The following is a 13,623-nucleotide window of genomic DNA, read 5'->3' on the forward strand; positions in this document are numbered from 1 at the left end:
CAATAGATAAGTGTCTCAAAAAATAATAGAGTATTAAAGCAATAACATTTCAAAGAGAAAATTACAATTCAGAGTCAAATAACAATGGCACCAGAAACTGATAGAAAGACCATTTTAATAAATGATGGGGTAAAATTATAATATTCATTTATTATCATCATCACACATTGATTTAGTTTATAATACATATTATACTAAATTTATTTTAAACTCCCCGAATATACGAAAATTTCATTTTATAATTGTATGTTTTCAGATTTAATGTTTACTTTATACTATTTTTTTAATTAATATTATAATTTTATACAATTCTTCAATTTATTGTTATTATTTAAGTAATTTGTCACTCTAAAGTAATTAATTGCATTAGAAGTACAATATTGATTGAAAATGATTAGATTTGTCCATAGATTAGAGTGAAAAAAAATATTTAGGTTTAGAAAATGATTAAAGAAGAAATCAAGTGGAGGATGATGGATTTCGATGATTGGATTTAGATTTTATTTTATTGAGCTGTTTAATATGTAAAACATTATCATAATATTATAAAATAAATACAAAATGAATACTAATTATTAGCTTCAAAATGCTCATCTCCATTACGACGTCAAGTATTTAAAAATTATATTTTATTCTACTTTTTTTTCTTTAATCCAAGTTCTTTTATAATTAATCTTTTTTTCAATAAATAATGCTGAAATTAGTTAAAGCTATAATTTATCATTAACCAAATAAAATCAAACATATTAACATATTATTTAGTTTATATAATTTAGGCTTAAAATCAAAAAATCCTTCTTAAAAAAATAAAAATCAATTAAGTTTATAAAGAAATTTACCTTAATGACAAGAAAAATAATTAATTAGGAATGAAAATAGTTAATTAATTAATTTGACTGTTAATGATAAAAATTTAAAAAATATATTTTAAATTAATAAAAATATATATATTTAGAATAAATCTAGACAAATGTTTTGTCCAGATTCATTTTATATGAGTGTAAAACTAAAAAAAAAATTAAAAGACTAAAATATGTAAATAATTAAATATTAAAAAATATTAAAAATTTATAAAAATCAATAAAAATGCGCTTTTTGAATAACTTGGGTTGCATTCAGATGTCTCTTAAGTAGAGGTATTCAAACTTCGGTTAAAACTAAATTAATCGACTGAACTGATCTAATTCGGTTAATTAATCAGTGAACCGATCTAGTTCGGTCGGAGGTCGATTAAAGATTTTTTGGGATTTCGATTAACAGTTAATTCGGATCAAAATCAAGTAATTAACCGAATCAACCAAACTTAATCAATAATCTTATATATTATATGTATTAAGCTATTACTAATTCACCTAATTAGGTCAAATGAACATTATCAAATTTTTATATGTTTTGTATTTATTTTAACAAAAACAAAACAAAACATATAAATTTTGGTTAATTCGGTAACCGAATTAACCAAAATATTTTGGTTCGGTTATTTTTTTTGAAAAAGTTTTGATTCAGTTAACGGTTAAAGGATTAAAAAGTTCGGTTAAAACTATTTTGATTCGGTTAACCGTTAGAACACCCCTACACTTAGATGCCTTCTTGTGATGCCATGTTTTGCGCCGAGTAGGGGGTATAACAACACTAATCAATCAAATATATATATAATTGATAGAAAATATTTTGATGTGATTAATTGTTATTAGTTATTCGCTTTTAAAATTAATAGGGATTAAATTGCTCAATTTTTTTAGAATGACCAATTTTCTCAGTATCAAAATCGAGAGGGACTGTAGTGAAATTTTTACCAATATATTATGCGGGAAATAGAAAGCCTATTAATATATTTGATATGTAAAATTAATTGTCACAACCAGCATCATGCGTTTGTAGTCCAACGGTTAGGATAATTGCCTTCCAAGCAATAGACCCGGGTTTGACTCCCGGCAAACGCAAATGAAATTTTCATTTCAAGCAATATCCTTTTTAACTTTTTCTCCGATGGAATGAAGGTGGTAACTGGTGAGTTAGTTTTTGTTGGATCAAAACATGAGAGCCATTTGCCTACCAAAACCAATCACACACACACACAATGAGAAACATTTGTGATATTCAAAAGAATGTGCTAATTCTGTAGTAGAACCCCTATCCCTACACTTCTAACCTTTTAACAATTTCTCCTTTCTTTATTCATTATATAAAACCTTCACCATTTAATTTCTCTAAGGAGAGAGATGAAAAAAAGTAGGGAATGTGAAAAAATGTTACTCTTACCCTTCATTTTTCTTTAGGTATTCGATAACATCCAATAAATATTCAAATACATTATGTGTCATGATTTTATAGAAGAGTCATGGATCACACATTAGTTATGTAATGGAATTGATCAATACTTTTACAACCTCAATGACTCTCATTAAACATCCTAGGTACATGTCATTACCAATACTCAACATACTTTACCTCATTGAATTCGGGATCGGCCTGGGATGCTGACTCAACAGTCTAGCCTTAACTTAACCTGCATACGAAAACAAACCGTATGCTGAGTATACACTCAGTGCTATTTCTATAATCTGAACACTTAAACAATTATAAAACATATTAATTTATATATATTGAACTATTCAAACTCAATGAGAATTCAAACATTCACTTTCCAACCAATGTTTTGGTCTACTTTAAATTTCAAATCATTTATTATTTTTCAATAGCAATTAATCAATCAGTAATGTTCATTAACACTCAGAATAATTATTTATTCAGTAACAGTCAGTTATTCGGTAACAACCAATTATTCAATAATAACCAGTTATTCAGTATCGATCAATTGATCGGTTATCCAGTAACAGTCAATTATTCAGTAAAATCAGATATTCAGTAACTATTAAGTTATTCAGTAGCAGTCATTCATTCAGTGACAATCAGTTATTCAGTAATATTCAATTATTCAGTAACAGTCTAATATCCAGTAACAGTCAATTATCCGGTAACAATCAATTATTCAGTAATAATCAGTTATTTTATACCTTTATTTACCCCTATTAACATGACTCGGACTCAGACGGATACACGAATCCAACCGACACACTAGTACGGCACATAGTGCCTCATCGGCCGAAGTCGGAACAGTAACAGTAACAGTAGCAGTACGGTACACAGAGTACCTCATCGGAACAAATCCGGAATAGTAACAGTAACAGTAACAGTATTCAACACACAAAGTGCTGAATCGATAACGGTAACAGTAACAATATTCGACACACAAAGTGCCGAATCGGTAACGGTAACAGTAACAATATTCGACACACAAAGTGTTGAATCGGTAATAGTAGCAGTAACAATATTCGACACACAAAGTGCCGAATCGGTAACAGTTGCAGTAGCGGTAACAGTAACTAGCACATAAGTGCCTAAAATACGGCACATAAAGTGCCCGATTGGTAAAGTCGATAAATCCCGTACTCTTCCAATCCTATGGCATGCTAATTATATCCGACTAGCCCGACAAGTTAATAGGAAATTTAATTCTTATCCCAATTTTACTTAATATTCATATTTACCCCTATTAACAAGACTCGAACTTTGGCGGATATACGGATTCCAACCAAACACACCAGTATGGCACTCAGTGCCTGAACACTTCCAAATCCTATGGCATGCCAACTATATTCGACTCAGTCTGACTAGTTAATAAGGTATTCAAATCATTTTTCTATTTCAAATTCGCTTTTAATTCAATCACAATTTCTCATATTTCAATATCCAACCAATACACATTTCAATTAATCATAATTCCATTCCATTCAATTCAATTCAATTTGATTCATTTCAAATTCACTTTTCCACTTTCTAATCAGTATACAATTCAATACCAATAATTCATACTTTAATTATTTACCATAACATTCAATTAAAATACAACAATTATTAATTAAATTCACCCTTCAATTTCAATCAATATTCATTTTATTTCAAATAATTTAATCAATGCACCTACCATACATAATAAATAATAAATTCAATAATTAAATATTAAGTTCGGGTTATAGAAATACAAACCGTAATTTTCGAGCTAACTCCCGTTGACTTTGTCTTGTCCTTTCTTAGCTGAGATTTTCGGTACCACATTGACTATTAAAGTTTAAAGCTTCAAAACCTTGATTTTCCCTTTTCTCCATTTCTTTCTTTCTTTCCTTTCTTTCTCCCCTGTTCTTCTCTGTTTCGTTTGCTTTGTTTTTCTTTTTCATTTCTTTTATTTCTTTATTTCATTTCTTTATTTTATTATTAAACTATTATAATATTTATTATTTATACATGTGTATATTTATTAATACACATATATTCATTTATCACCTTACACTTGTCGTAACTTTTATTTATTTAATTAATTAATATAAAATAATATTCATATAATATACTTTAATTATTATTTATATTAATATTATTTTACTTATATAATAAGTAAATACACATTTATAATACATGTGTACCATTTATATTTATACACATTTAACTTATTTTAACCATACATTTGTCATCCCTTTTTGGCTTATTTCCCATTTAGTCCCTTCACTTTTCTTTATTCTATAATTAAACTTTCACACTTAATTCAATTTAATCCTTTCCACTAATTACTCTTAATTAAGCTAAATTTACTTAATTAAAGTCTAATTAACCACTCAATTGACTTCGTAAATATTTTTAATAAATATTTACGAATCCATTTTTTAGAAATGGAGACCCGAAAATTTACTTTCCCGATAACCGTAAAATTTGGGTCATTACATTTTTAATATAATTTTTTTCTCCGTTTCCCATACTTTTTCCCGTAAATTAGTATTAAAAATGAAAATGACATTAAATCAAATAAATGCCATAGATGAAATGAAACAACAAAGAATACCACAGATTTTTTTAAATAGTGAAAAGGGCTAACCATATTTTTAGATTAATGTACTTTCAAAGTTTAAGGGATACTAAAGATTTCGTAAACCTCAATACTCTTCTTTAATGTGGCTTAAACAAAAGTACGTTTACCTGCTATTTTTCCTATCTTAATTGTCTTCATAATCATCGTTATCATTCAATTTACTTAATGTTGTTAAATCGCGAGATGGCGGTTTCGATAACTAATAAAAACTCCTTTTGGGCAGCGAGAAGTTGACATATTTATATTAGACATGAACCAAAATTAACTCTTGAGTGAAAAGATGTTCAAATGCATATCATATTTCGATTAACGAAATCACCATCTTGAAAATTTATAATAATTCTTGTATTAAAATTTCTCTATACGATTTATAAATGGAATAAATTATTTTATTTTTATAAATGTTATATTTAATTATTTCTATTACTACATATTGATTATTTAAGATATATATTACCATTTCATTCTTATGCTACATTCTTAATTTAAAGGGTCAAGTTCTACCACTAATCTCTAAACTATGCATTAGTTATAGACGTAGCCCATGTATTTTAATTTAATAATTCTTGATCTCTTTATTTCTTTTTTAAAATTATGTTCTTGACTTAAATTATTAAATTCATTAAGTTAAATTCTGTTAGAGTTGTGACTCAAATTCTTATTAAAATAAAATATAAGTGGTAAGATCGGGGATCTATGAGGGCTACACAAGTGGAATCCGTATAGAAGTTTATTTTCTCTGTTTGATATTGATTTGAATAAGGTGTTTCAACTTTACTGCATTACTTCTATTAGAGGTTGATTAGAATAAGGTTTTCTAAACCTATAAATAGATACAGTCTATACTCCTCTTGTGTCATTCGAATTTGACATAGTCAATCGTTCTTCTCCTCTGCTCGTAGTTTTTTTCTGAAAGAATTTTCACGTAAAATCGGTGTGTTTTATTTTTCTCTCTTTTTCTTGCCATTATCAACGTTCTGTTTTCACAAATTTTATTATTTCTAAAATTTTATGTGATAAATATATTATTAGGTGTACTACTATGCCTGCTTGTTATTTTCACGTAATACTCGCAAAAATGCGCCGTTATTTTAATATCCATTTAGCTTTAAGCTGATCCTATATATAGTCATGAGATTTGAACCCGCATTTCAAAACCTTCATTCCGGTATTTGTTGCTTTTCTGGTTTAGGAGATAGATTTCGTTGTCTCACAAAGTTGTATTGGCACCAAGTCAAAAAAAGTTTGTTGATTCAGTGTTGATAGGCATACAGTTGGAAATACTAAGTTGATCGGTTGTCGTATTTGGTCTATTGAAGAACACATTGGCATGTCCAATTAAATAGTTGGTTGGATTCCGTTAAGGGAGATAGCAATCACATTTGAAGCGGTTGAGGCCGTTGGTTCAAGTTGGGCCTTTCTACTTCGCAAGGTTATCAGAGTTAAATCATGGACTTGTGTTTTGTGGTTGTTCATTCAATAAGGGTTAGTTGTTAGATGTTCTCCCAATTAATTTACACATGCAAGGATTGGTGGTCTAAGACATCCTCCATCATTATAATTGGCTTATCGGTCAAAGGAGAAGACTTGCTATTGAAAATTTGTTCGAAATGGGAGCAAAAACTAAACCTAAAGCTAAAATTTCATCATGTTCGTTTATTCAATTAAATTTTGTTGTGCTTATTTTTACTATTATTTTTATTTCGATTTCGATTTCAATTACTATTATTATTATTATTATTTTTATCATATTTAGATTCCTCCTTTTATTTTTGTATAAATCATCACATGTCATGGGTTTGCCTAGACACTCAACCTGATCGAATCAAACAACAATTTTAGATATTTCAATCTTTGTAGGGTTAGTCCTACTCCTTACTATTATCTATATTCAATTTAGGTGTAGAGATTTGTTTTTGATAGATTTAACAACCATCAAAAGCATATAATCTTCCAAGGTAGCGCATAGGGATTGAAAAGGGAAAAGGAAAAGAGAGGTGACTAATTGAAAAAAGAAAAAGAGAATTCAAGTAATACTTGCCTACGTTAAAATCCCAGTATCCAATATAAAAACATAAAATATTAAGCAGCATATATGAATTCACATATTAAATAATTTGGATTTATTTTCATTAGTCAAAAGTTTCCACCAAAAAGAAAAAGAGATGCTTCATTGCCTTTCCCCATTCATTGCCTCTTAAAGTTCAATTATATTCCCCCAATTTTCGGCTTTTTAACCAACCCGTTAAATGGGGCATGGGATGCAATTCATAATGACATGCACTACTTGTTAAGGTTCACACCTCCACCCTTATTGTGTGTTCTTTCACCAAGTAACAAAATGGTCATTCAATTAATTGTGTTTATATTTTTTTTTATCTAATTCCATTCATTGCTGTTAATTTCAGTCATTATGATCCAAATCTATTCGCTTATTTCTTTTCAATGGGACCCGAACATTCATTTTTACTTTTATTCGCATAAACCGTGTGACACCCCTTGAGATCAAAGTAGTGTCATACTCATTGAACTATATGATAAAGTTCTCATATTGATGCGCCATTCCTTTGACATAAACCTCATTGGCAAGTTATGAATTTGAACCCAAAACTTGTAATAGATCTTCTCCCGATTCTAATTTGTGGAAGATGATTAGATGTCTAGTAAGAAAACCACGACCACTTTAACCAACAACTATAACTAGCTGTTGTTAGATGTCCCTATAATTAATTTATACATGAAAAGGTTGATGGTCGATGGCACCCTCGACCACTATAACTAGCTTATTAGTCAAAGGAGAAGGCTTGCTATCAAGAATTGGTTTGAAACTGGAGCAAAAATCAATTCTGAAGCTAGAATTTTATCATATTAGTTTATTTAATTAAAAATTGTTTTGCTTATTTTTACTATTATTATTTTTACTTTTATCATATTTAAATTCTACTTTTTATTTTTGTATAGACCATCGCATGTTGTGGCCTTATTTAGACACGTAGCCTAGTGTAATCGATCGAACAATAATTTTTAGATAACTTTCTATACTGCTATTTATATATAATATATATAGTTTAAGTGTAAGAATTTATTTTTTTTATTCGAATTCATTAAAAAGCAGACAATATTAGAGCTTAAATTCTAAATCAATGTTAAAAATTATATATATTTGGTACATATAAAGCAAAATTGGCATGCAATGGGTTGTAATTGGTTTGAATTACACAATTGAGTATATTAATTATTAATAATATATTATTTTAAATTAATTATCATTTAATTAGTGTTATGTTATATACCAATTCAAATTAAGATTTATCATTATAAATAACATTCAACAAAAGGAGATTATTAAATTGACATGCTTGAAGTGTCTAGAAAATAATACAGTATTAAAATAATAATTTTTCAAAAAATATTATAAGTCATATTCAAATAACAATGACATCAAAAAGTGATTAAAAACTATTTTAATAAATGACGAGGTAAAATTATAATATCCATTCATCATTATTATCCATTTATTTAGTTTATTTATTTAGTTTACAATACACATTGTTATTTGGTTTTAAATTAGAAAAAAAATGTAAATTTCTAAAATAGGTTTTAAAAATATTTTTAAAATGTAATATTTAAAATAAAATAAATGGGTATCTAATTAATCACACATGCAAATAAAATATAACTCCATTCTTGAATGCACTCAAAACCCAACTTCCATTTATTATTTGCTCAAAGAAAACATCATTCTTGAAGGCTTCACTGCCATTCTTCTTTCTTTGCTCTTTTAAGTTCAATTATGGCGGAAACGTTTCTGTTCGATATTGCAGAAAGGGTTCTGGAAAAACTAGTCCATCTCTCTGTAGACGAAGTTCGCTTGGCGTTTAATGTCAAAACCGATCTGAAAAAGCTGGAGGACACCATGATCAGCATTAAAGCTGTGCTCTTGGATGCCGAGCGGCAACAGCACCAAAATGACAAGCTGCGCCTCTGTATGTGGAAGCTCAGAGACATCTTTTACGATGCTGAGGACCTTATTGACGATTTCAAGTGTGAAACTCTCTGCAAACAGGACGCCATCAATCATCTCAATACCAACAGCTCAAAGGTGCGGTTTTTAGCTTCCTGTTCTACTTGTTTGCCTCTTTCATTCTCTTTAAGAATGGCTCATAAAATCAAAGCCATCAATCGGAGGCTAGGCGAACTTGCCACTGAATGGAACAGCTTTGATCTAAGACAGTGTAGCGACAACCGACATGTTTTTCGCAGAGAGACTATCTCTTTTGTGGATTCTTCTGATGTTATTGGTAGAGATGAGGATAAAGAGAAAATTATTAATATGTTGAGGAAACCAAGTAAGGATCGAAATGTCCCTGTCATTCCCATTGTTGGACTTGGGGGTTTAGGGAAAACCACGCTCGCGCAACTGGTATACAATGATGATCGAGTTATTACCCTTTTTCCTTTGAAGATATGGATCTGTGTTTCTGAGGAATTTGATCTTTCTAGATTGCTCAAGCTGATTATTCAGTCTGTAAATGAAAAAGTAAAATGTGATGATTTACCACTTAATGCCTTGCAAGCTCATTTGACAAGCCTTTTGAAGGATAAGAAGTTCTTGCTCGTCCTGGATGATGTGTGGAATGAAAATCAAGCAAAGTGGGTTCAGTTAAGAAATTTGTTGAGATCAAAAGATGGCTTGTCTCAAAACAAAATCATTGTCACCACTCGGAGTTTGAAAGTTGCTTCAATAATGAGCTCGATTCTCCCCTATGAACCGAAGGGTCTTTCTCTTGAAAACTGTTTGACATTGTTTACAAAATGGGCTTTTAATGATGGTGATGAGAGACATTATCCAAATCTCATTAGAATCGGGCAGGATATTGTGAAGAAATGTAAAGGGGTTCCTTTGGCGGTAAGAACATTGGGAAGCCTACTGTTTCAGAAAACTGATGAATCTGATTGGATTTATATAAGAGAGAGTGAAATATGGAGACTTGAGCAAGATGAAAACGATATTTTACCAGTGTTGAAGTTGAGTTACAATCATTTGCCATCTCATTTGCAACGATGTCTTGCTTTTCTGTCCTTGTACGAAAAGGATGAGATCTATTATAGTGACAAAGTCATCCGTCTTTGGATGGCAAATGGGCTCCTTGAGCATCCAAAGCAAAATCAAGAGTGGGAGGATGTTGGCAAACGATATTTGAATGAATTACTGTTAAGGTGCCTCATCCAAAAGGAGAGGGATTTTGGCTTGTATTTTACCTTCAAAATGCATGATCTAGTACATGATCTTGTATTAGATGTGTCTCAAAAAGAGTGTAAAACAGTGAATTCCAAAACAAAAACGGTTGATGAAAATGTTCGACATCTGTTATTATGTGATGAGAAGTCGGTTGAAGTTCTGCGTGTTTTGGAGAAATTGGAAAAAGTTCAAACAGTAATCGTCCAAACTAGTTCACTGAGATCAAAGATTTTTGATAAATCTCTTATAAATCTTTGTGTCTCCAATTTCAAGTATCTACGAGCATTAGCATTAAGGTCACCATTGAGGGCTTTACCGAATTCCATTGGTACCTTAAAGCATTTACGAGACCTTGACTTGGCCAATTGCATGGGTATACAGAAACTTCCCAGTTCTTTCTATAAGCTTCGCAGCTTGCAATCGTTAAATTTGGCCGGTAGTGGTTTGAAGCAGTTGCCTGACAGCGTGCAAAGGTTGATTGAGCTTAGACATCTTGTAATAACCATTGAAGCTAAGCATTTGAAAGAAATACGAGCAGGATGTTGGACTTCTCTTCAATACTTGGAATTGCATGCCTGTATGGAATTAGAATGTTTACCTGAAGGAATGCAGTATCTGAAGTCACTTCGGACACTTGTTCTGATTTTTTGTCATAAACTTGTCTCATTGCCCCGGAGCCTGAAATTCCTAACCAAGTTAGAACACCTTCAAATAGTTTCTTGCCATCAAATGAATTTGAAAATGGAACCACAAGAGGAAGAAGACAAAGACCTTCAGTTGAGCCTTAAAACTCTCTCACTCGTTAATTTACCTGCTTTAACAGATTTGCCACGATGGCTTCTTCAAGGATCTTCTTCCACTTTGCAGCAATTACAAATTATGTTTTGTGAAAATTTGTCCGTTCTACCGGCATGGCTACTGAATCTCACTTCTCTTCATGAACTTGAGATTGTGGGTTGCAGAAATTTGTCAGCTCTACCGGAGGGAATAGACCGCCTCACCAACCTTAGAGAATTGACAATTGATGGATGTCCGCAGTTGAGCAAAAGATACAGAGAAATGGGGGTGAAGATTGGCACAAAATTGCTCACATCCAAAACGTTGTCATTAAGCATTAGGATTGAGGAATGTGGTAAAATTTTGATTTCATATAAGAGTGGAGCAGAGCTCGGGTTGGAAATTTTTGATGTTTAAAAGTTTGTTAATTACTTAATGTGTTATAAAACATTGCATGTATGAAATGTGAAGATGAAGATGGAAGAATGATTACTTTATTTGCATATTTATGTAATCGCATGGTTCGTTTGTGTTTATGGTTTAGAACACTTTTGTTTTTTTTATTAGTATATAAATATAAAAAAGTTATAAAATGATTATCCAATTAATTTGAAATGATGTGATAGTTGTAAAATTGCTATATGATAATAAATTTAATTTTTAAATATTATATATTTTGTTGATTTGGTTATGATTATAAAAAAATAACTCCAATTAATTTTTTCAATAAATAATGCTGAAATTAGTTAAAGTAATAATTTATGTTTATTCCAAATAAAATCAAACATATTAACATATTATTTGGTTTATATAATTTAGGCTTGATATCAAAAAATCCTTCGTAAAAAAAAATCAATTAAGTTTATCAAGAAATTTACCCTAATGACAAGAAAAATAATTAAATAAGAATGAAAATCGTTAATTAATTAATTTGATCATTAATGACAAAAATTTTAAAAAATTAAATTAATAAAGATATATATAATTAGAATAAATTTGGACAAATGGTTTGTCCAGATTCAATTTATATGACTTTAAAACTATAAAAAAATCATGAAAAGATTAAAAAATGTAAATAATTAAAAAATTAAAAATTAAAAAAATCAATAAAAATGTAATTTTTGAATAACTTGGGTTGCATTCAGATGTATTTTAGGTAGAGATGTTCAAATTTTGGTTAAAACTGAATTAACTGACTGAATTGATCTAATTCGGTTAATCGGCAAGTGACTGATCTAGTTCGATCAGAAGTCGGTTAAAGGTTTTTTGAAATTTCGGTTAACAATTAATTCGGATCGAAACCGGGTAATTAACTGAACTTAATAAATAATATTATATATTATATATTATATGTATTAGGCTATTACTAATTCAATTAGTTAGGTCAAATGAACATTATCAATTTTTTATATGTCTTATATTTATTTTAACAAAAACAAAACAAAACATATAAATTTCAGTTAATTCGGTAACCGAATTAACCAAAATATTTTGGTTTAGTTAATTTATTTTTGAAAAAAATTTGATTTGTTAATGGTTAAAGGATTAAAAAGTCCAGTTAAAACTAGTTCGGTTCGGTTAACCATTTGAACACCTCTACTCTTAGATGCCTTCTTATGGTGCCATGTGCTGCAACGAGTAGGGGGTATAACAGCACTAATCAATCAAATATATATATAATTGACGAAAAATATTTGACGTGATTGATTGTTCTTAATTATTCACTTTCAAAATTAATAGGGATTAAATTGCTCAATTTTTTTAGAAGGACCAATTTTCTCAATATCGAAATTGAGAGGGACTGTAGTGATATTTTTACCAACATATTATGGGGGAAATAGAAAGCCTATTAATATATTTGATATGCAACTTTAGTTGTAACCTGTAGCATGACGCGTTTGTAGTCCAACGGTTAGGATAATTGCCTTCTAAGCAAGAGACCCGGGTTCGACTCCCGGCAGACGCAAATAAATTTTCCATCTCAAGCAATTTCCCTCTTTCCTTGTTCTCTGATGGAATGAAGGTGAGAAGTGTGTGCTAAATTCCGTAGTAGAAACCCCTACACATCTAACCTTTTACCAATTTCTTCTTTTCTTTTTATTCATTAAAGCTTTACCATTTAATTTCTCGAAGGAGAGAGATGAAAAAAAGTAGGGAAGGTGAAAAAAGGTTGAATGATTTACTTAATAATTTTCAAATCTATATATGAAATAATAGTTGCTCTTACTCTTTATTTCTTTTTAGGTATTCGATAACATCCAATAAATATTCAAATACATGATAAATCTATAGTAAGTTATGTGTCATGGTTCTAGAGAAGAGTCATGAATCACATATTAGTTCATAAATGGAATTAATCTTGAGATATAAATGTTCAAACCACTTTTAACCTATGGGTTGCTTTTTGTGGACAAAATTATAAACCCGAATAATTTGAAGTTAAAAATATATCTTCCATCATGACACTATAGCATAAGGTTATTTTTAGTATAATTTTTCATACTTTTCCCGTAAATTAGTATTAAAAATGAAAATGACATTAAATCAAATAAATGTCATAAATGAAACGAAACAAGAAAGAATACTACAAATTTTATTTAATAATGAAAAGGGCTAACCGTGTTTTTAGATTAAGGTATTTTCAAAGTTTAAGGGATACTAAAGGTTTCGTAAACTCCGACAC

At 29.7% G+C, this 13,623-nt stretch overlaps 1 protein-coding gene and 2 non-coding genes across 3 annotated transcripts; all 3 read left to right on the forward strand.

The window, feature by feature from the left end:
- The first annotated feature begins 1,871 nt into the window (after positions 1-1,871).
- TRNAG-UCC (transfer RNA glycine (anticodon UCC)) lies at positions 1,872-1,943 on the forward strand. The gene has a single exon. It is a non-coding gene; the product is annotated as a tRNA-Gly (tRNA).
- Positions 1,944-8,714: 6,771 nt separating this feature from the next.
- On the forward strand, positions 8,715-11,357 carry LOC107938790 (putative disease resistance protein RGA3). The gene has a single exon (XM_016872028.2). The coding sequence runs from the start codon at positions 8,715-8,717 to the stop codon at positions 11,355-11,357; it is 2,643 nt and encodes an 880-aa protein (XP_016727517.1).
- Positions 11,358-12,834: 1,477 nt separating this feature from the next.
- On the forward strand, positions 12,835-12,906 carry TRNAR-UCU (transfer RNA arginine (anticodon UCU)). The gene has a single exon. It is a non-coding gene; the product is annotated as a tRNA-Arg (tRNA).
- The last annotated feature ends 717 nt before the right edge of the window (positions 12,907-13,623 follow it).

The sequence above is a fragment of the Gossypium hirsutum genome, chromosome A13, assembly GCF_007990345.1.
Source record: "Gossypium hirsutum isolate 1008001.06 chromosome A13, Gossypium_hirsutum_v2.1, whole genome shotgun sequence".
Classification (NCBI taxonomy): Eukaryota; Viridiplantae; Streptophyta; class Magnoliopsida; order Malvales; family Malvaceae; genus Gossypium; species Gossypium hirsutum.

What these genes read in the sequence shown, in the direction of transcription:
- LOC107938790 (XM_016872028.2), top strand. Translation starts at nt 8,715, where the DNA reads ATGGCGGAAACGTTTCTGTTCGATATTGCAGAAAGGGTTCTGGAAAAA.